General features: G+C 37.5%; 2 protein-coding genes across 2 annotated transcripts in view; one reads left to right on the top strand and one right to left on the bottom strand.

The window, feature by feature from the left end:
- The window catches only part of LOC132793195 (zinc finger protein 526), a 47,766-nt gene extending 32,522 nt beyond the window's left edge, over positions 1-15,244 (top strand). The window contains 7 exon segments of the mRNA XM_060802900.1: positions 37-880; positions 2,499-2,696; positions 2,764-3,050; positions 4,782-4,883; positions 4,973-5,773; positions 5,775-5,939; positions 5,941-15,244. Of these exon segments, the coding sequence (XP_060658883.1) occupies positions 37-880; positions 2,499-2,696; positions 2,764-3,050; positions 4,782-4,883; positions 4,973-5,773; positions 5,775-5,939; positions 5,941-6,012 (2,469 nt within the window). The 3' untranslated portion in view covers positions 6,013-15,244.
- Positions 15,245-16,381: 1,137 nt separating this feature from the next.
- LOC132788207 (uncharacterized) lies at positions 16,382-16,954 on the bottom strand. Its single transcript, XM_060795539.1, has one exon. It carries the CDS (start codon positions 16,952-16,954, stop codon positions 16,382-16,384), a length of 573 nt encoding a protein of 190 aa, XP_060651522.1.
- Between the last annotated feature and the right edge of the window lie 5,212 nt (positions 16,955-22,166).

Here is a 22,166-nt window from a genome sequence, read left to right as displayed (position 1 = left end):
TCATATCTAATATCTTATTTCGTCGCTCTCTTGCAGCTTGCCAATCAACAGAACTCCGCGCCAAATCCAAACCAAAGCAGCAACGAGCCGCAACACGCGTCTGCGAACGGCGGCGAGCCTGGCCAGGGGAATCCGCACGTGCAGCAGAACGGCAGCCAGAACGGTCCGCAAGGCGATCCCGGCTTCCAGACGCCCGACTACTATGCGCCACGCCACGGGGCGCCTCAAGGCGGCATGCTTGCCCCGCCCGGCTTTCCGCCTCTGCACTATCTGAACAAGATGGAGAACGGAGGCGAAGCGTATGCGTTGCCCGAACTCTTGCCTGGGCAACAGCAGCAGCAGCAACAACAACAGCAGCAGCAGAATGGCGCGCAACAAAATGGCGGAGCGGGCAATCAAAATGGCGGCGGGCCGGCGAATGGGAATGGGAACAATGAGGGCGCAACGAATGCGGCGAATGCGGCGAGCGCGGCGTCGGGGGCAACGGGGACGACGAGCGGCCGAACGGGGCCGGGACGTCCGCACAAGAATAAGCCGCACAGCGATCTGCGGCTGTTCAAGTGTCTGACCTGCGGCAAGGACTTTAAGCAGAAGAGCACGCTGCTGCAGCACGATCGCATCCACACGGATGCGCGTCCATTTCCGTGCTCGGAGTGCGGCAAGCGATTTCGTCAGCAATCGCATCTGACGCAACATCTGCGCATCCATGCCAATGAAAAGCCATTCACGTGTCCGTACTGCTCGCGCAGCTTCAGACAGCGCGCGATCCTCAATCAGCACATACGCATCCATTCGGGTGAGAAGCCCTTCGCCTGCCCCGAGTGCGGCAAGCACTTTCGCCAGAAGGCCATCCTCAATCAGCATGTGCGCACCCACCAAGGCGAGCGACAGTTAACACATCCATTACCGATAACGATAACGATTACGATTACTATCGCGATCGCGATCGTGATTCTTAGCTAGCTAGCTACAACACGACCCCAACATTGAACATTTATTAGTTGTCGTAGCTATGGCGAATCGTCAGATTCGCAAACGTTTGGCTCTCAACGTTTGCAGCAATGCAAATTCCCTTGCAAAATTCTAAACACACACTAAAATTGAGCGATGTTTTGGCCTAAATTACTCAAAATGCTAAATTATTTATTTAAATATCTATGTTATAAGTTGTTGACTTTTTGAGATAGCACTCAGATGGATAACAAGATTTTGAACAAGTGAAAAGTAAGGAAAGTTTTTAATATGATTTTTGAGTATTAAATGAATCAATTTAATGAGCATCAACGAATACTTTTGAATACACAACTCATGGAAAAATCGAGTTTCAAATTATTAAAATATAAAGTAATAAGTTTCTATATTATCATACTCATTTAATTTGCATCAATTAACATTTCTAAAAAAGGAACTTCAAAAACAATCTACAAATTTGTATAATCGAATTTTTACATACGAAGTAGAAAATCAAATGAATTACTTAAACTGTTGTAACTACAATGATTGGCATGTAAAAAAAACAATATTTTTAGCAAACATCAATTTTTTATTTATTTATATTTACCGCTTAAAATCACTTGATATTAAATAGGTCCTTGATTCAAGAAATCTATTTGACGACTACACATTCACAAAGACAATGCCGATTCTCAAAGTTTAACTTAAAACAAAAATCCATTTTGAAATTATTGAAATGTTTGAGCATTTCGCATCAAACTCAAAAGAATTTAACTATACAAAAGCCGTCTTTAATTGAAATAGTATAAAATTTGAGAGAACTTACCTATAGAAAAGCCATCTTTAATTTAAATAGGAAACCTATTTTTACATTCTCAATGAACATGTTCAAAAATTTAGCAAAAATTCCTTCATTCACAAATATTGATTTCAATAATTCATTATTACGAAATAGACAACCATTTATTTAATTGGCACAAACAAATGTTTCACAATAAAGAAACAAAAGAACAATAAAATAATAGCTCAAATTAAATTATTATATTATTCCAACAAAATTTTCCACATTTAAAAATTGTATTTAAAATTTTAAATTTATCGATTATTTAACTTAATTTTTGAAAACTTTACTCCAATTCTATTTCAGACTTAAAAGTAATAAATTTTACAAGCTAAAAACTTAGTAGCCTTGAAATACTTTACAACAATTTTGAAAGCAGTCAAAACACATATTTGATATAAAGCAAAAAAAAAAAACTTAATCAAAGTTCATTTCGTTTGAGCAGCTCAAAGAGTCAACAACTTTAGAAAGCGAAAAAAGCAAAAAAAAAAAAAAAGTAGAAGCTAAAAATACAAAAAACAAAACAAGAAAGATATAAAACGTAGAAGCTATAACTCTCTAGATTAGATGATGTTAGGTGATATTAGCGATAAGATCGAAATAGGCTACGCGCCAAATTTAAGCGCTGCTAACAGTAGCACCTTCTGGCTTGATTACTTTCATATGCTGCCGGCCGCTGATGACGAACACGTCCCTCCAACAGATGTCTCACCGCACCTCATCTTCAAGAACGGTCCGCATCCGACGCTCTGGCCCTCCGACGTTCCCTTTCCCGGCGAGGAGACGGACACCAAGGGCGACATCACTGTGGCCAGCGGTGGCTACCACGACGACGATTCCCAAGGCACTCCCGATGGCAGCGGTGGCATGCATTATCCCTCCTACTTCAAGGATAGCAAGGGTAATACCACGAGTTGTAATCTTTTTTATCCTTTGCAGTTCTATTTTAATCACATTGCTCTCAGCAGGTCAAAAGATTCTACCAGAGGTGTTGCAACACATTGGCGTCCGGCCAGCGAATATGCCGCTCTATGTGCGATGCCCCATCTGTGACAAGGAGTTCAAGCAGAAGACTACGCTGCTGCAGCACGGCTGCATCCACATAGAGTCGCGTCCCTATCCGTGCCCCGAATGCGGCAAACGCTTCCGCCAGCAGTCGCATCTCACGCAGCATCTGCGCATACACACCAACGAGAAGCCCTTCGGCTGCATGTACTGTCCGCGCTTCTTCCGACAGCGCACCATTCTCAACCAGGTGAGGCTAAATAACAGATTACTAAATATTCCCTTCAATGCAGTTATTACGTATACGTAATATTGTTGAGCTCTGTCTGTCTGCCATTTAATTTGTCTGTCTGCCATTCACTCTATATACATACATATATCGTTAGCAAGGCAGAGCTGATTTGCTCAAGGCTTAGAAAGTTTTTGTTTTTTTTTTAAATAACAACTTACCAGACACAGCTTAAGAATATTTGATTATTATATCCTCCGCAAAGTATTAGACTTTCTATCTATCAAGCAAACAGTTCAGTATAAAAAATGTATGATTTCTTTCTTAGATATCGAACATTTCCACAAGCACGACTTGCTGATTTATCTAGCTTACAGTTTAGTATTTAAACCATTCTATTGTAAACCATAATTTATATATGTATAGGTAGTATAACGAGATAAACTGTAGAAAACTTTAGTTCAAAATGAGTGTTAATCAAAAGTTTTTTATACCATTCTTCGTAATGGCAGAAAAGGTATTTAATATTCAACAACCATTAAATATATTCTATAGCCTTTGGTAAAATATAAACACAACTAGGTACTGAATATCCCCCTAAGGCTTAATTTACGATGTGTCTCTTATTTATGTGGCAATAAGAATATTCTATTAGTAGCAGCCAAGTGCATTATTCTGTTGAATGTTTTAAGCATATATTTCTTGTAAAGAGTGTGTTGCCTAATATGTTTGTCTGCAGCTCTTTTTAATATAGCTACAAAAGTTGTAGTTCCATTTCAAAACCCATGCTTAGAACTAAGACTAGAGTAAGCAATACAATATTTATATTATTTATAAATATTTTATTGCCATTATTATCAAAAGTATTAGCTAATGTATGAAGGCGTATTAGCTCTTATTTTGTATATAAAGTAGAAGTGGTTAACTATCATCGATAGTGAGCCATCGGTAGTGTCGATAGTGCCATCGATTGTTCTCCCTCTCTACACACATATTGTCTTGTATTCTTGTATTCTATGCCGCAGTCAAGGCATTTGGTTGCGCCACTTTGGAAAATGTGTGCTACTATCGATAGTGTGCTGTCTTATATGACTACAGCTCTTTATTAATATAAATTCAGAAGCGTAGTTCCTTTTCAATACAAAAACCTAAAACTGTAATATACAATATTTATATTATTAATACATGCATTGTTGTCATTATAATTATTAGTATTAGCTAATATAAAGTAGAGGTGGTTAACTATCGATAGTAAGCCATCGATAGTTCCATTCATTCTTCTCCCTCTCTACTAGAAACATACAAACACACACCAATTTTGACATATTGCCTCGTATTCTTGTATTCCTTGCCGCAGTCAAGCCATTTGGTTGCGCCACTATGGAAAGTGTGTGCTACTATCGATAGTTCTCATACATAATACACACTTGTGAAGTGATGGCTTTGTGTAGGCTTGTATTTTGGTATGGATATTTATTAGAATAATGAGATATGATGATGAAATTATAATTAAGGTACACTTGTTAAAATTAGATCTTGCTTTCGCGTGCTTTCCCTTCTTCGCTTCTTTTTAGAGAGTGTGACCACATATCGTACGATATCGACACAACGATAAATGATACCGTAGCACTCACTGCAGGGCTCATGTGGCACTGTAACAGTTATGTTGGTAACAGCTTCTGTTACCCGAGCTTTACACACTTCTCCTACATTTGTAATCCATGCTAATCAACACTTTTTATCCGTTTACAGCACTTGCGCATCCACACTGGCGAGAAGCCTTACAAGTGCAGCCAGTGCGGCAAGGACTTCCGTCAGAAGGCGATACTGGACCAGCACACGCGCACCCACCAGGTAGTTGTAGCCTAGCCGAAGCCCCCAAGCAGTCGAAGAATCGAAAGTAATGGAATAACTAATCTGAATAACTGAATTCTAATTCACAGGGCGATCGTCCGTTCTGTTGTCCGATGCCGAATTGCCGGCGACGCTTTGCCACCGAGAACGAGGTGACGAAGCACATCGACAACCACATGAATCCCAACAGCACCAAGGTGCGAAGGCAGCAGCAACAGCAGCAGCAGCAACAGCAACAAGTGCAGCAGGTGCAACAGCAGCAGCAGCAACAACAGCAGCAACAACAACAGGTGCAACAGCAAGTGCAACAGCAGCAGCAGCAACAAAACGCCGCTGTGGCCTCCGCTGCCGTTGTGGCCAATCATCTGATGAACGATGTGAAGAGTCTGGCTGCCCAGCAATTCCTCAACAACAACAATCCCGCCGCTGTGGACAACAAGGCGAACATCTTGCCGGTGCGCAGCATGGCGGCAAATGCAGCTGCGGCAGCTGCTGTGGCACAACAATCGGTGGTCAAGAACGAACTGTACTTCCCCCAATGCTATGGCCCGCCCTTCCAGCATCCCTTCCACGCCCAGCAGCAGCAGCAGCAACAACAGCAGCCAAGTGCAGCACATGCCAATGGCGGACCAACGCCGCCGGTGACGGTGACTGTGGCAAATGCTGTGGCACCTGGTGTTGTGGTGCAACAGAATCCCGCCACCTCTGTGGTGGCTCAGTGACATCCCACCACTGGAGCAGCTGGCGCACAACAACAACAACAACAGCAGCAACAACAGCAACAACAGCAGCAACAGCAACAACAGCAACAAACGGTGGCAACAACAACAACAGCGCATCATGTGACAACGCCGCCGACGAGTGCACATCATATCACGGCCACGGGGGGGCGTAACAACCACGCCCACATCGTCGACAACGGTCGCGGCGCCGCAGACGGTGACGCTGTCGATCACATTGCCACCGCCGCCGCCGCTGCCGCCGACGGCGCATCCGCCACATCCGCATGCGGGACATGCGTTGACGGCCACGCCCCAAGGCGGTGTTGCGCCCCCCACCGCCGCCGCCCACTCTATCGCATGCGATACCCATACACCCACACATACACTCGATATTCGGATCTCTATGATGTCATCAGTAAAGTAAAAGTAAGAGTGAAAGTGAAAGTGAAAGTGAAAAGAAAGCAGCCCACAAATCGATCGATCGCCACAAGGAGAGAGGAAATTCTAGTTTTTAGCTTCGCTTCGAGTACTAGTCTTTTCGAAAAGGACTCTAAACTCCTTTCAACACAACCACGAAACATCAAATGCAAAATGGTCGCAAGAAAGAAAGAAAGAAAGAAAGAACGAACGAGAGATGATGATGAACCAAAAGAAACACACAAACACAACGTTATACGATTCCTTTTTCAATAATATATTCGTTTTAGGATTTTAAACTTTAACAACACCGAGTTATACGATTTCTAGGCGTAGAGATAAAACATAAGAATGTGAAAGAAGTAAAAAAGAATGGCAGCTAAAAGTGAAAAGCGAGTTATGAAAAGTGCGGGAAAAGTCGAATAGTTATGATATGATGATGTTTTAGGAGGCATAGACGTTGCGCTAAGCTGACAAAAAAATTAAAAAATAGAATTATGTTTTCAATTTTCTTGGCAAAGCACACACAGCAGCTAATTTATATGATAAAAAAAGAAATTAAAAATCTATGATTATTATATTATTTTCACATATTTGAGTGTATGTGTTTGTTGTAGTATTTGGAATCTTGATTTGATATGATCTAAAGATATAAAACTCTATATATATATATATATTCTATGCATAAATAGAAATACTTTATTCATAAAAACTATTATTTGTATATCGCAAGTTAGCAAAAAATCTTTTTCATTCGAATTTTGCTTCTTATTTCTATTAATTGATATGTGATTTTTTTAATTATTAATTTTAAATGAGAAAACGAAACAAAAGAAAAGATGAAACTAATATGCAATACGAAATTAAGTTGTACATTAATTTGAAAAGCAAACAAATTTGTTGTCTTCCCTAATTGTTTGAGTGTAATTTATGTTGAGTTTTATTTAGTAATTAGTTCTAGTTAATAGGTTTTACCCCCCAACACCCGACCCCGCCTCCTCCAAAACCCCTCAAATGTATGTCCACACAAATAACTCTTCCCTTAAACACAACTTGTAGCAAAGACAAAATAGTTATTCAGATGTGACTCTTCAGGTGCCATACAAACAAAGTTAATGAACAATAGTCAGAGAAAGCACTCGAAATTGCAAAAAAAACAATTATAAAAGAAAAACAAGATATTCTGTGTGGATCAACAAAAAAAAATTTAGTTTCTTATCAAATTTTCCAATGTACCGTCAAAGCATTTATAATTGTTATTTAACTAACAAATGAACAGAAATAATGGACAGCATAGAACAGAAGAAAGTGAATTAATGATTAATCTAATATATATATAATTTAGCAATTGTCGTTTTCCCCCTCCTCCTCCAAAAACACTTTGCAAGTAATTCTACTCATTATTTAATATGTATGTATTAATTAATTAATTAATTGATTATATCTGATCACTCTCGATATGTAATTATCTAGCGTTAACAACAACAACAACAACAACAAAAGTTTCAATTCGAAATCAAATTTGCGAAATGAATTTGTTTTTACTGTTTTAGTTTTTTACAAATTATGTTTTGCATATATTATTTAATCATTTTTAATAAACCGACAAATAATTATATTTTTCATTTTCTATATTTTTGTTTGATTATCATTTACTTTATATGGAGTAACTTTTCGAGACTCTTGACAAAAATGTTTTCGGCGACAATTTATATTTTTCGGCTTGGGCAAGGCGTCTGATTTTTGTGATAGGCTCAGTTTAAAACAAAAAACTTTTCGGCAAACAAATGGGCTAATGAAATTTGTAAATAGTATCATTTTGGCAAAGAACAATTCAATCCAAAAAGTATGTGCAAAAGTTTTATAAATAGTTTAAAAATAATATTAAAAAAAAACACATTGTTTGGCATTGTAAAAATTTTATTAATACCTCTATTCAACAAAACAAATTTGAAGAGGTTAGTCAAAATTTTAAACACAAACACACTTTTTAGGCACATTTAAACATAATAATAAATTGCATGTTTTGGCACACAGACAACAACAACAACAACAAGATAATGAGAAACAACAAAATTTATACGATATCCAATGTGGAGGCTTTTATTGGAATTAGACCAGAGAATTCCATGAACAAGAGAGCATGATTTGCTATAAGTATAAACAAACAAAAAAACAAAAACAAAAACACTAAACTATAATAACTAAAATACTTTTAGGCCTTTTTAGACAAAATTTTTAACAATTCTTTTTGGCTTTAAACAAAATCGAAATCGAAAAAAAAACGAAACGAGAAATTGAGAAATTGAAAATGAGAACACAAAACACCTTTTGGCTTTAAATCAAAATTATGTTTAGTTTTAGTTAACTAACGTGAATATCTCTATAAATATTTATATCAATTATGGCAAATTATGCTATAATTCCAATAAAAGCAAAATTTAGACTGAATGTCGCTGTGATAAATGCAAAAAAAAAAAAGAAAAAACAAAAATTACGAATACATAAAACTTTTGTAAATTTTTAGGCATAAAAAAAAACGAAATTTAACACATACATTTAATCAAAAAGAAAAAAACAAAAACTTAACATAAATTTAGGCGCTAAAAATTGATAAAAAGAAAGATAAAAAAACAAAAATTACTAACCAAAATTTATCCAAAAAATGCTCCATTTAAACGCAGTTCAAACTGCAACTTTCAGTTTATAATTTGATTATAAAACATTCTTTTTTGATTTATCTAAATATGATTTCTGTAGTTGCAAATCAAAATTTCATAAAAAAAAGAAAACAAATGATTGAATGAAGAAAATGTATAAACCAGCTGCTTCAGTGGAATTTCGAAGCTTAAAGAGCTCAAATGAAACACAGAAAACGAGAAACCTTAATAAGGGGAAAATATTACCGGCAATGACATAAAAAGTATGAGAATATATTGATCTATATATCGTAGAGAACTGAAACGTGAAAACACAAGACAAAATAGCCTAGACAGAAAAAGGGGCTATAAAGAGAAAACTAGTTTAAGCCAATCCTGAACACAAAAAACCAAAAAAAACATATGACTATATATATGAGAATCCAGTATAAGTACATAGTTAAAGTTATAGAGCAGAGTTCTATCGACATCTTCATCATCAGCAATCAGCATCTGCTAAAACACAAAGTTACAAGCATACCTAACAAACAAACTAACAAACAAACAAAACAATAGCCCAATTTAAATAACCAAGAGTACAAATACAAGTAATTTTTATAGCAGAAATTTTAATTGCAGTCTCAATAAAGCATCCATTAAATGAATACACACTCAACACACACACACACACATACACTAACACCAACACACAGGCATGGATATGAAAATATTATGTAAGAACTTGGCAAATCAAAAACTATGAAAAAGAAAAAAAGAAAAACCAAAAAACAAATTCGAAAGCTGCTTTTCGAAACGACTTGACGAATCAAAAAGAAAATGAATGAAAATGAAAATGAACTCGAGAAAAAATCCTTTCTTCTTAACACAAGAAATTATAATAATGAAATAATAAAAATTACGATGTAAACTAAAGTTTCCATATAATAAGAGAGATGAGAATTAAATTTGTTTGTATCACATTTCCGGCTTACAATTCAGAGAACCAAAACCAAAAACGCAAAAATTCATATTAAATGCCTACAATAACAATAACATCAACAACAACAACAACAACAAGAACTAACAACCACAATATGGAATTTAGAAAGTTTTAGCAGAGTATCAAAGCAATGCGAGACAACATGGCGTATACGCAATATGCTTCGATGCTTTGCTCTCACGTTCTAGATTCAAAGGAATAAATAATTGAATTGAGTACAGCCGCTTTCGCTTTCTGCAATAGTGATAATAGTTTATAAGTGAAACCCATCATAAAAAAAGAAAACGCATCAAAGAAACCAAGAAACATAGAAACAAGAAACAAGAAACATTGAAGCAAATCAACAAGAAAACAGTAAGAGAAATATATAAATAAAATAGGTAAATACAACATTGAAATAGCAACGGTAAGCATATTAATTTAAAATGACAAACGCATAATAATATACGAATGAAATAAAAATGAAAACAAAAATAAAGAAGAAGAATATATAAATCATATATACGAGATCCCGATCCCGATCTAAGCCCATTGACAAAAGCTGTTTGATTTGATTTCAAATTGCAAATTTGATGCATTTATGTACGATTTTTAGTTGAATTCTCAAATATCAACCAAGAACAACAACAACAACAACAACAAGCAAGTGAAATATATATACAAGATGATATATATATAGATATATATATATACTAGATACATACTGTATGTGTATGTATAAATAGCATATAGTGCATGGAAAACCTAAACTCTTATATTATATGTATGGTGTATTATATTTTTTAACGTATTTAATACATACTCTCTCTATATATATATATATATATACGATATATATATACATATATCTACTTATAATTGACGAAAAGATTAAAGACGTTGAGAGAACACCAAATGCCAGCTAAAGGAATAGTTAAATAGAAGACACTCACAGAACAAACAAACAAACAAACAGTACTGACAGAATAATAATTGTAAAATAAAACAAAAAAACAAGAAACAAAGAAGCATTAATTAAATCGAAACTGTTTATTATTTAACTAAACAACAAGCAGAACAACAACAACAATAGCCTCGTTAGTTTTTAATGAATATTGAATCAGTGAAATAAAACTCGATACAAATGAACAAACAATGAAAATATTGCAAAAAGAACACACACGAAAATATGGCAACTTGGCAACCCTAGACAGAGTGCTCGTCATTTTTATAGATTGATTCATTTACTTTCCTTCAGATTTCTCATTTTTCGTTTTTTTGTTTTTTGGTTTTTGTGCAACAATCAAAATATGGTTCCTCATTACATCATTGAAATGTAACATAGACATAACACATATACACAACATACATACATAGATACATACCAATACATATGTATATTTGTACAGAAACAGATCATAAACAAATGAGTTGAATATAGAGCATACAATACTTATAAAATAAAATAATAATTAAATCAAAGCCATAGCAGAAACAGATCGAAAGAGTTGAAGAGTTTACTAAAGCAGAGATGTCAATATTCTACCTCGAATTTATTGGGTTAGCATATTAAATACTTGTTAGATTAATGTATCTTTATCTAAGTTTACATTTAGAGTGTCCAATCTTTTATATTTCTTTTTACTTTCTGTTTATGAGTTTAGTTTTTTTCTCTGAGAATTCGAATTTGCCAAACACAACAAAATGATTTCTTGTTCCTACAAATCGCCAAGCTAAAAATCCTTATAGACCCACATTAGAGATTAGAGAGCCAAAGTCCCCCCAAAAAAAGAAAAAAGAAAGAAGTCAAGTAAATGAATAACGAACGTATTTAAAATGCCATAGTCAACTTTTTGCAATACACACAATGTGCCCATAGAACAAGTAATTTATGATATAACCGAATGGAATCAAATCAAATGATCAAATAATTTATTTATATTATACTTATATGAATGCGAATTGTTGTTATTGCAACAAAAAAGAAGCCACAAACCAAGAGAAATAGTACCGAGAATATTTTACAGAATTTTTTACAATCAGGAAACAGCATCAACAAAATAGCAGTAAACAAAATAAACGACTAAACAATAGTTAAATAAAACAAATAAAAAAAAGCATAAGAAAAACCAAAACACAAGACAAAAAAAATAGCAAAAGTGAAAACACGAAAAAATAAACTCAATTATAGTAACATTTACTTAATGAACCCAATTAATAAAACCAAAACCAATAATAATAACATATTTGACTAAGTGTTAAGTGAACAAAAAAAAACAAATATTTTTAAAACTTGCGCTCGCATTAAACAAAAGATAAAAGCTATAAGTTCAAGAAATGGAACCCAACAACAATAGAAATAAACAATGAGAACACGATTTGTTAAGTTCGCATTTATTTAAATCGATGAAGAATCATATTGTATGTACACTTTACCTTGTTTCCAATTGAATAGTACAGTTTGTAATGAATTAATTATAAACAATTGACAGGGACTACCACATAATAACCATAGAAATAGCTGAGCAACAAAAAACAACACAGACCGAAGAACAATAGCAACAAATTTTATTTAGGGTTCAGCTAAGGTTCTGCGAGAGAGAGAAAGAGAGAGAGCGATGCGAATGCAAGAGATTATAATTAAATTCTATTATTACATATATTGATTGAGCTATAAACTGTACATAAGCATAAGCAAAACGATACGATTATACAAGAAATGTAAAACCCAACAACAAAAACAACTGCAATAGTACCAAAGTAAGTAAATCAATTATTTATTATTCTCATTCCGCGAGCAGACAAAGTGCGTTGTATAAAACATTAAATATAAACAAAACAAAATCAAATACATAGCTAAAATTTATGTTCTAAATAAGTGAAGTGAAATAATTGAAGGGGCAACTCAATGCATATTATAAACTGAGTGCCTCATCCCCCCTCCCTCCCCCCTCATAAAGATAAAAAAAACCAGTTGAGAATCATGTGAATCTTTAAATTCTTCAGTTGAAAACAACATATCCGCTAAAGCAACAAGAAACCAAAAAAAAAAGTATAAACCATCAAATTTTACCAGTGTTTTTTTTTATCAGAAAGTGAGAGACAAACCAATTGCGTTTAATTTCCTTGTTGAGCAGTGTACGAAATACGAAATCGAAGCCACAAATCAAACAAAGCAATAGTGATAAAAGCTGATCAGCGGGGGGGCTGTGAAATTTGCCTTTTTTTGGCAGCCACGCCTCCCTCGCTGCAGTTGCCATAGCCTGATTAAATGATAAACAAAACAGAACAGAACAGAACAGAATAAAATAAACCAATCGAATCTTTTTTTGATTTATAATATACAACAACAATATGCCTACAACAACAATACTTAAAAACAAGAACAACAACAAATGCAACATTTACCGCAAAACAGCAACCATAGTACAATAAACAATACATTTTTCTTATTAAACAACTTTTATACAGCCAATCAAGAAAGCAATAGACAAAGATAAAAGCGCAAGAATTTAAATTATATCTAAACAAATAATAATTAAAATCGAAATGCACATAAAAAAAAGAAGAAGTTATTGTAAAAATACAAAATACAAAAATGAAATCAGTTGAAGCAAATCAAAAGCGTAAACCGAAAATCTTAATAATTGTATACAACAACAACAAAATATATATAAAAATATATATAAATATATATATATATATATTATATTTTTTAAAGAAAACAAAACTAACAATAGCGAAAACACAAAGGATTGTTAAACATTTTTTACATATGAATTTGTATAATTTCTATTCAATTCATATGAAACTCGAATTCTATATGAAAACAACAACAAGAACAACATCAAATACAGCAAGAACAAGAAATAACAAGCAAAATAAAAATAAAAATCTTTTTTATATTACAAGAGACAAACCATTAAAACAAACAACAACAACAACTAAAATCTCACTTTACTGGTAAAAAAAAGTATAATAATAAACATGCAATTGGTATATAAAACAATAAGAAAAATCCTAAGAAAATGCACATGAAAAGCAATAAAACTGGCTACAAAAATTCTGAATAAAAAACTATAATTAATTTCAGTTTATTTTATGATTGATTTCATTATAATTTTCAATCTAAACCAATTTTTGTTTTCCATGTCAAGTAATTCCATTTGTTTTTTGCACACAACATCAACTACAACAACAACAAGAACAAGAAAAGAACAAGAGCAACAACAACAAAAAATATTACAACAACAACCAAAATACAGAGAAAATCTCTAAAACTAACCTTATAACTGGCAAACAAGTTTCGAAACTCAAGTTTTAATAAATATTTGTGGCTAATACTATGAACGAAAAAAAAATGATTAACAATTTGCATCTAGCAAAAGATAATTTACCCACATTTTGGCTGGATAAAAATAATTACGAAATGGGAGCAAAGTTTTACTCCAGATTTAATAAAAGAAATTATCCTACAAGATTCGAGGATCGTCAAGGAAATCTTTGGTATTGAAAAAAAAAGAATATGAAAATGGTATAATAATAATTTAGATGTCAAAAAATTTAAATAAAAAATGATGACTTGACCAAACGGCATTGAAAACGAAATCAATTTTCGAAAAACGAAATGATAAAGTTTATACAAAAAAAAAACACTTCTCGGCCTTTTCCAAAACTTAAACTCTCGGCTAATACAAAAAACAAAAACAAATCTCGGCAATAACAAAATTACAAAAACGAAAAAAAAACACGGCAACTACTATTTACATTAAATTACATTTTTGGAGCAAACAAAAACAAAATTTACATTTAAGCCAAATGTTTAAGCATCATTTTTTAATTAACAAAAAACGGAAAACGAACAAAAAAATAAAAAACACACACATTAAACTGAAAATGAGGAAAGAACTTTCAGCAAAACATTTAAGTAATACTAAAAATAAAATACTTTAGGTATTAAAATTAAAATTAAACACTAAAATTAATACTAAATTATGGTAAGCGAATAGAAATATTTATCAATTTTGAAACCGGAAAATGGAAAAAAAAACACGAAAATGCAAAAAAAAATACACATCATTACACACACCAAAAAGAAAAGCAAAGTAAATAAGTACGAGTACATATATAAAATCCAACAAAAAAAAAAATGGGGTTACAACGGAAATATACTAAAAAATGAAACGAAAAAAAGATGGAAATTCAAAATTTTAATTGTTGTAAGCAAAAACCAAAAAAAAAGAACAAAAAAACAAAAGAAAACAAGCTACTTACATATATTATATATGAGCATATAATCAGCACACACTTCTAAAATTAACAAACACACTCAAGATGGATTCTCCATCGCACACAACACACAAGACAACACAACACAACACACAACACTAAACCAAGAACACAACAACTAATTTTGACCACCTAAAGAAGAGGAAAAGAAGGACACAAACACACACTCAAAACTCGATACAACCCACAAGCCACGCCCACACCCACACCAAACAAACGCCCACAGGTCACAACACAACTCTTTCCATTGGTTTAGATTTTAAGCATAATTTTAATAATGTAATCGTCAGCCAAAAAAAAAAAAACAAAACAAAATTCAACAATTTCAAGGCAGTCAAAAATGTCCAAAAAAGAAAGTTTAATCCAAAACACGATTTTAAGGCAAACAAAAAAGTAAAAACTACAAAAAAAAACGAATACAGAACTAAAAAGTCAAAAAGTAAAATATTTAAGCGATTTAAATATATGCAAAACGTCGTCTAGTTTAATGTCGTCAAATTTTACTTTTTGTAATAATTATTAATATTTAAAGCATATATATTATACGAGTATAAAACATGGCAAAACCAAAAGTATTGTAAACGTCTAATCGACCTACTAATTTCAAAAAACCAAAAAATATAAATCCCCAAAAAAAGCTAAGCTAGTGCCACGGCATGTGCAACAAAAAAAAACATTATAAAATAAAATTTAAAATAAAATGAAACTACAATGAATTTCTGGCATCCAAAATAAAAACATAGAAACTACTTAAAATACGTCAAAAAAAAAAAAAAAACTTATATTATTATACAAGAAAATGGAAAATGAAATAAATTGAATCTTGTAATATAAAAATGTCAATGTCGTTTTTATTAGGGGAAATGGGAATTATGATTAAAGAAGAAGTCAATATTGAAATAATCACAACACATTTTCAATATTGCGAAGATGGTATTATCGTTAAAATATAACGAATTAACAACACAGTCAACTACTAAAATATACCAAAAGTTATATCTGGTACATTATACAAATACATTTCAAATATACCATAGAAATCGTTGCAAAATATACCAAATCAATATAACGACAAATTCTAAAATATACCAAAAGTTATATATGGTAAAACAGCATACTACTGAATTAACAACACAATCAACTACTAAAATATACCAGAGTTATATAAGGTACATTATACAAATACATTTCAAATATACCATAGAAATCGTTCCAAAATATACCAAATACGCATTCCGTCAAATACTAAAATATACCAAAAGCTATATATGGTATAACAGCATACTACTGAGTCCCAAATATACCGTTATGAACAAAACTCAAATGTTATAGGATTTCAGTAAGTTGGAAACTTCACAATACAGCTGTGAGGCTAGCCACCAATAGTTAGTTTAGCTTTTAGAGTTCTTCTAGCTTCCCAACTGTATTGCAGCGCCCCTAAGCTAAGTTTATTTAACAATTTTTGGATTTGTTGGCCAAAGCTTCATAGTCTGGGGTTAGTTTGCTCGACAGATTATAGGCTGTGTCGTAGGTGGTCTGCATGGCATTGGTTTTCTCCAAAATCTCTTCGGCTTTCTGTAGCTCAGCAAAGTTGCGAGTCCTTGTGAGATTGCCAAAACACTGCATTAAGTCGGGATAATTCTGCTTAGTAGGAATTTCAGCCGTTGTCGGCTGTCGCTTTGAATTTTGATTCAATCGGTGCTTGGGCAACCAATCGTACAGCAATGTATTTGTGGTTGTGAAATTATTCTTCAACATCGGGTTATCGATCATCTCCAAGTTCGACGAGGTGCCATTGCGAAAGTTATGAATACGCGTCACTCGCTTCTCCTTAAAATGCCTCAAACACTCGTCCCCACTGAAGCCTTCGTAAGTGTAAGTATCCTGGCTGAGAGAGCGATGCTCTTCGCACTTTTGTGCCGGATTCAGACCTGGCAGTATGCCATTGCCTTTCTCATCGTAGGCGTAACGACGATCCGCCCAATTGCCGATTAACACTTGCTTGCCATACGGCGGAGCAACCATATACTCCATAACAAACAAAAACAGGAACAAAAATAAAATTAGAAATACTTGTGTTGTATCTGAAACAAACAAAATTAAACTGACTTAAAAGGGAAAGAAACATAATATCATTTATAACGAAAAAAGATTTGAAAATTTTAATCCAAATTGGATTTGAAAATTAGCATATTCAAAAAAAAATAAATGTATAACAATTATTAAATAATAGATTGATACTATAATGAGGCTTTCAAAAATTATAGATCTTTATTGAAGTAACGCATATTTCAGTTCAAATATACTTATACAAATTTACATAAAATTTTCTGAAATAGTTCATCGCATTATTCGCATTGTAAAATTTGAAAATCTTGTAAAAGCTTTTATCGTAGTCTGTCTATGTTATCCTGAATTTTCGGCCTATCTGGTATACTTGGAAATCTGGCTATAAAGTCACGTTGGTAAACAGTGGGCTTGGGACAAGGACAAGGAGACTCCTTGCAAATGACTCGCTTCTTAGATGTATTATTGCCATAGGCATCCAGTCTATCGGGTTTCCAGTTGTGTAGCACTTTCTTGCAAGCCGACATATCGGTCGTATTCTTAGATGCCATCTCCATCTGATCCAACAACATCTTGGGCCACAGTTCGTAGACCAAAGTATTCAATGAGGTGAAATTATTGTTATACTTCTCGGCATCCACATACTTTTGACTGGCTCGTTGCATCTTTGAATTGATTACTTTTTGAATGTTGCAATCGATAAAGTTGCGCGACATTAATTTCTTCTCAAACTCCTCCAACGAGTAATCCTCCTGATGCGTCGTCAAATGCCGTTCACAAGCATCATCTGAAGCGTTCTTCGCCATCAACACACAGGGCACAATGGCAGTTTTGCTATGGGGAACTGTCTCGCTACGCATATTGAACCATTGTCCAATTAGCACACAACTGCTGTATGCAGGTTTAGTGTCTATATAAGTATACCGAGGGTCCTTCTTCACTTCTGTTTCATCCATCATTGTTTTAGAGTTATTAAATAAAATATGTGAAAATTTAATAAAAATGTGCAAATGTGCAAGATGTGAACAATTATTGTAAACTATTCGTATAGCCTACTTTGTTTAAATATTAGTTTAATTGTAAAGTCCTTAAAAGTTAAACACTTTGGTTAGAAATATTATAAACATTCCACCCCAAAAGTTTGCAGTAAAAATTGCACTTTACTTCAAACACACCATCCTAAAAGTATGCACCACTAAATAAGCTACTTAGATACTCAGCTCACAGTTGCCACTTTTGGTACAAATGTACCAAAACGGGTACATTTTTTATGCGTTGGTACATTGGATCACTGTTTTACGTTTTGGTACATTTTTAATATGCCTCTTCTAGTATTTGAATTTTTCATAAAATTTTATGTTCACACATATTATTTTAACAAATGGCTTTGTTCCACCATACACAAATTTTGTTTCAGTTAGAAATTGAACCACGACTAGCACTGGAAAATATCGCATACAGTCGATTTGCGATGTATCGTGTCAATTGAGAAAATATGTATGTATGCGCCAATGTAAGGTCCATCACTACGTAAACAGTTATAACATATATGTATTGTAAATCACAATTTGTAAGTCACAATTTGTGAAATACAAAAAATCTTTCGTGAAAAATGTTTGGTACATTTTTGCTCCAAATTTTGGTACAAAACATTTTTTTGGAATGGCAACCGTGCCTATGTGTGCATTGAAAATTCTGAAGGATATGCCCGAGGTATTGCTTGTTTTCGAAAAAACGCCCTTGTTGCACCCTCAAAGTATGAAGAACAATTTTCAACTTTGGAAAGGATTTTGAAAATGAAGTTAGCATAAGTGAGTAATAACTTCAACTGTATGTTGTAGTGTTATCAATTCTTAATACGTCAATAATTGTCTTTTTCTGCATTTTTCTGCGCAATTCCCATTTTTTCTGATAACCTCACCAACACCGATTTGTGCTCTGTAGGAAATAGAGAGAAGGGCCGTCTGTAGCAATGTTTTGTGAATACCTTCCATATTTTTGATCCTAGCACATCCGGGCTAGGATTTATATTATGTCTACCAAGAATGAGGTCTTTTTCTCTAAAATTGCTCAAAATATACATTATAGCGGACATGGCGGACATGGCGGACATAGCGGACATGGCGGACACAGAGGACATAGCGGACATGGCGGACACAGCGGACATGGCGGACACAGAGGACATGGCGGACATTGCGGACACAGCGGACATGGCGGACATGGCGGACACAGAGGACATAGCGGACATGGCGGACATAGCGGACATGGCGGACATGGCGGACACAGCGGACACAGAGGACATAGCGGACATGGCGGACATGGCGGACACAGAGGACATGGCGGACATGGCGGACACAGAGGACATAGCGGACATGGCGGACATAGCGGACATGGCGGACACAGAGGACATGGCGGACATAGCGGACATGGCGGACACAGAGGACATAGCGGACATGGCGGACATGGCGGACATGGCGGACACAGAGGACATGGCGGACATAGCGGACATAGCGGACACAGAGGACATAGCGGACATGGCGGACACAGAGGACATGGCGGACATAGCGGACATGGCGGACACAGAGGACATAGCGGACATGGCGGACATAGCGGACATGGCAGACACAGAGTACATAGCGGACATGGCGGACATAGCGGACATGGCGGACACAGAGGACATAGCGGACATGGCGGACATGGCGGACACAGAGGACATAGCGGAAACAGAGGACATAGCGGACATGGCGGACATGGCGGACATGGCGGACATAGCGGACATGGCGGACACAGAGGACATAGCGGACATAGCGGACACAGAGGACATAGCGGACATGGCGGACATAGCGGACATGGCGGACATGGCGGACATGGCGGACATAGCGGACATGGCGGACATGGCGGACACAGAGGACATGGCGGACATGGCAGACACAGAGTACATAGCGGACATGGCGGACATAGCGGACATGGCGGACACAGAGTACATAGCGGACATAGCGGACATGGCGGACATGGCGGACACAGAGGACATAGCGGACATGGCGGACACAGAGGACATGGCGGACATAGCGGACATGGCGGACACAGAGGACATAGCGGACATGGCGGACATAGCGGACATGGCAGACACAGAGTACATAGCGGACATGGCGGACATAGCGGACATGGCGGACACAGAGGACATAGCGGACATGGCGGACATGGCGGACACAGAGGACATAGCGGAAACAGAGGACATAGCGGACATGGCGGACACAGAGGACATAGCGGACATGGCGGATATGGCGGACATAGCGGACATAGCGGACACAGAGGACATAGCGGACATGGCGGACATGGCGGACACAGAGGACATAGCGGAAACAGAGGACATAGCGGACATGGCGGACACAGAGGACATAGCGGACATGGCGGACATGGCGGACATAGCGGACATGGCGGACATGGCGGACACAGAGGACATAGCGGACATGGCGGACACAGAGGACATAGCGGACATGGCGGACATAGCGGACATGGCGGACATGGCGGACATAGCGGACATGGCGGACATGGCGGACATAGCGGACATGGCGGACATAGCGGACATGGCGGACATGGCGGACATAGCGGACACAGAGGACATGGCGGACACAGAGGACATAGCGGACATGGCGGACATAGCGGACATGGCGGACACAGAGGACATAGCGGACATGGCGGACATGGCGGACATAGCGGACATGGCGGACATGGCGGACATAGCGGACATGGCGGACATGGCGGACACAGAGGACATAGCGGACATGGCGGACATAGCGGACATGGCGGACATGGCGGACATGGCGGACATAGCGGACATGGCGGACACAGAGGACATAGCGGACATGGCGGACATAGCGGACATGGCGGACACAGAGGACATAGCGGACATAGCGGACATAGCGGACATGGCGGACATGGCGGACACAGCGGACACAGCGGACATGACGGACACAGCGGACATGGCGGACATTGCGGACATGGCGGACACAGCGGACATAGCGGACATGGCGGACACAGAGGACATAGCGGACATAGCGGACATGGCGGACATCGCGGACATGGCGGACACAGCGGACATGGCGGACATGGCGGACATGGCGGACACAGCGGACATCGCGGACATGGCGGACATGGCGGACATGGCGGACACAGCGGACATCGCGGACATGGCGGACATAGCGGACACAGCGGACATCGCGGACATCGCGGACATGGCGGACACAGCGGACATGGCGGACATGGCGGACACAGCGGACACAGCGGACATGACGGACACAGCGGACATGGCGGACATTGCGGACATGGCGGACACAGCGGACATGGCGGACATAGCGGACACAGCGGACATCGCGGACATCGCGGACATGGCGGACACAGCGGACATGGCGGACATGGCGGACATGGCGGACACAGCGGACACAGCGGACATGACGGACACAGCGGACATGGCGGACATTGCGGACATGGCGGACACAGCGGACATGGCGGACATGGCGGACACAGCGGACATGGCGGACATAGCGGACATAGCGGACATGGCAGACACAGAGTACATAGCGGACATGGCGGACATAGCGGACATGGCGGACACAGAGGACATAGCGGACATGGCGGACATGGCGGACACAGAGGACATAGCGGAAACAGAGGACATAGCGGACATGGCGGACACAGAGGACATAGCGGACATGGCGGATATGGCGGACATAGCGGACATAGCGGACACAGAGGACATAGCGGACATGGCGGACATGGCGGACACAGAGGACATAGCGGAAACAGAGGACATAGCGGACATGGCGGACACAGAGGACATAGCGGACATGGCGGACATGGCGGACATAGCGGACATGGCGGACATGGCGGACACAGAGGACATAGCGGACATGGCGGACACAGAGGACATAGCGGACATGGCGGACATAGCGGACATGGCGGACATGGCGGACATAGCGGACATGGCGGACATGGCGGACATAGCGGACATGGCGGACATAGCGGACATGGCGGACATGGCGGACATAGCGGACACAGAGGACATGGCGGACACAGAGGACATAGCGGACATGGCGGACATAGCGGACACAGAGGACATAGCGGACATGGCGGACATGGCGGACATAGCGGACATGGCGGACATGGCGGA

This window comes from Drosophila nasuta, chromosome 3 (assembly GCF_023558535.2).
Source record: "Drosophila nasuta strain 15112-1781.00 chromosome 3, ASM2355853v1, whole genome shotgun sequence".
NCBI lineage: Eukaryota > Metazoa > Arthropoda > Insecta > Diptera > Drosophilidae > Drosophila > Drosophila nasuta.
Note: the sequence above shows the minus strand (reverse complement) of the source record. Positions and strands in the feature narration are given on the sequence as shown.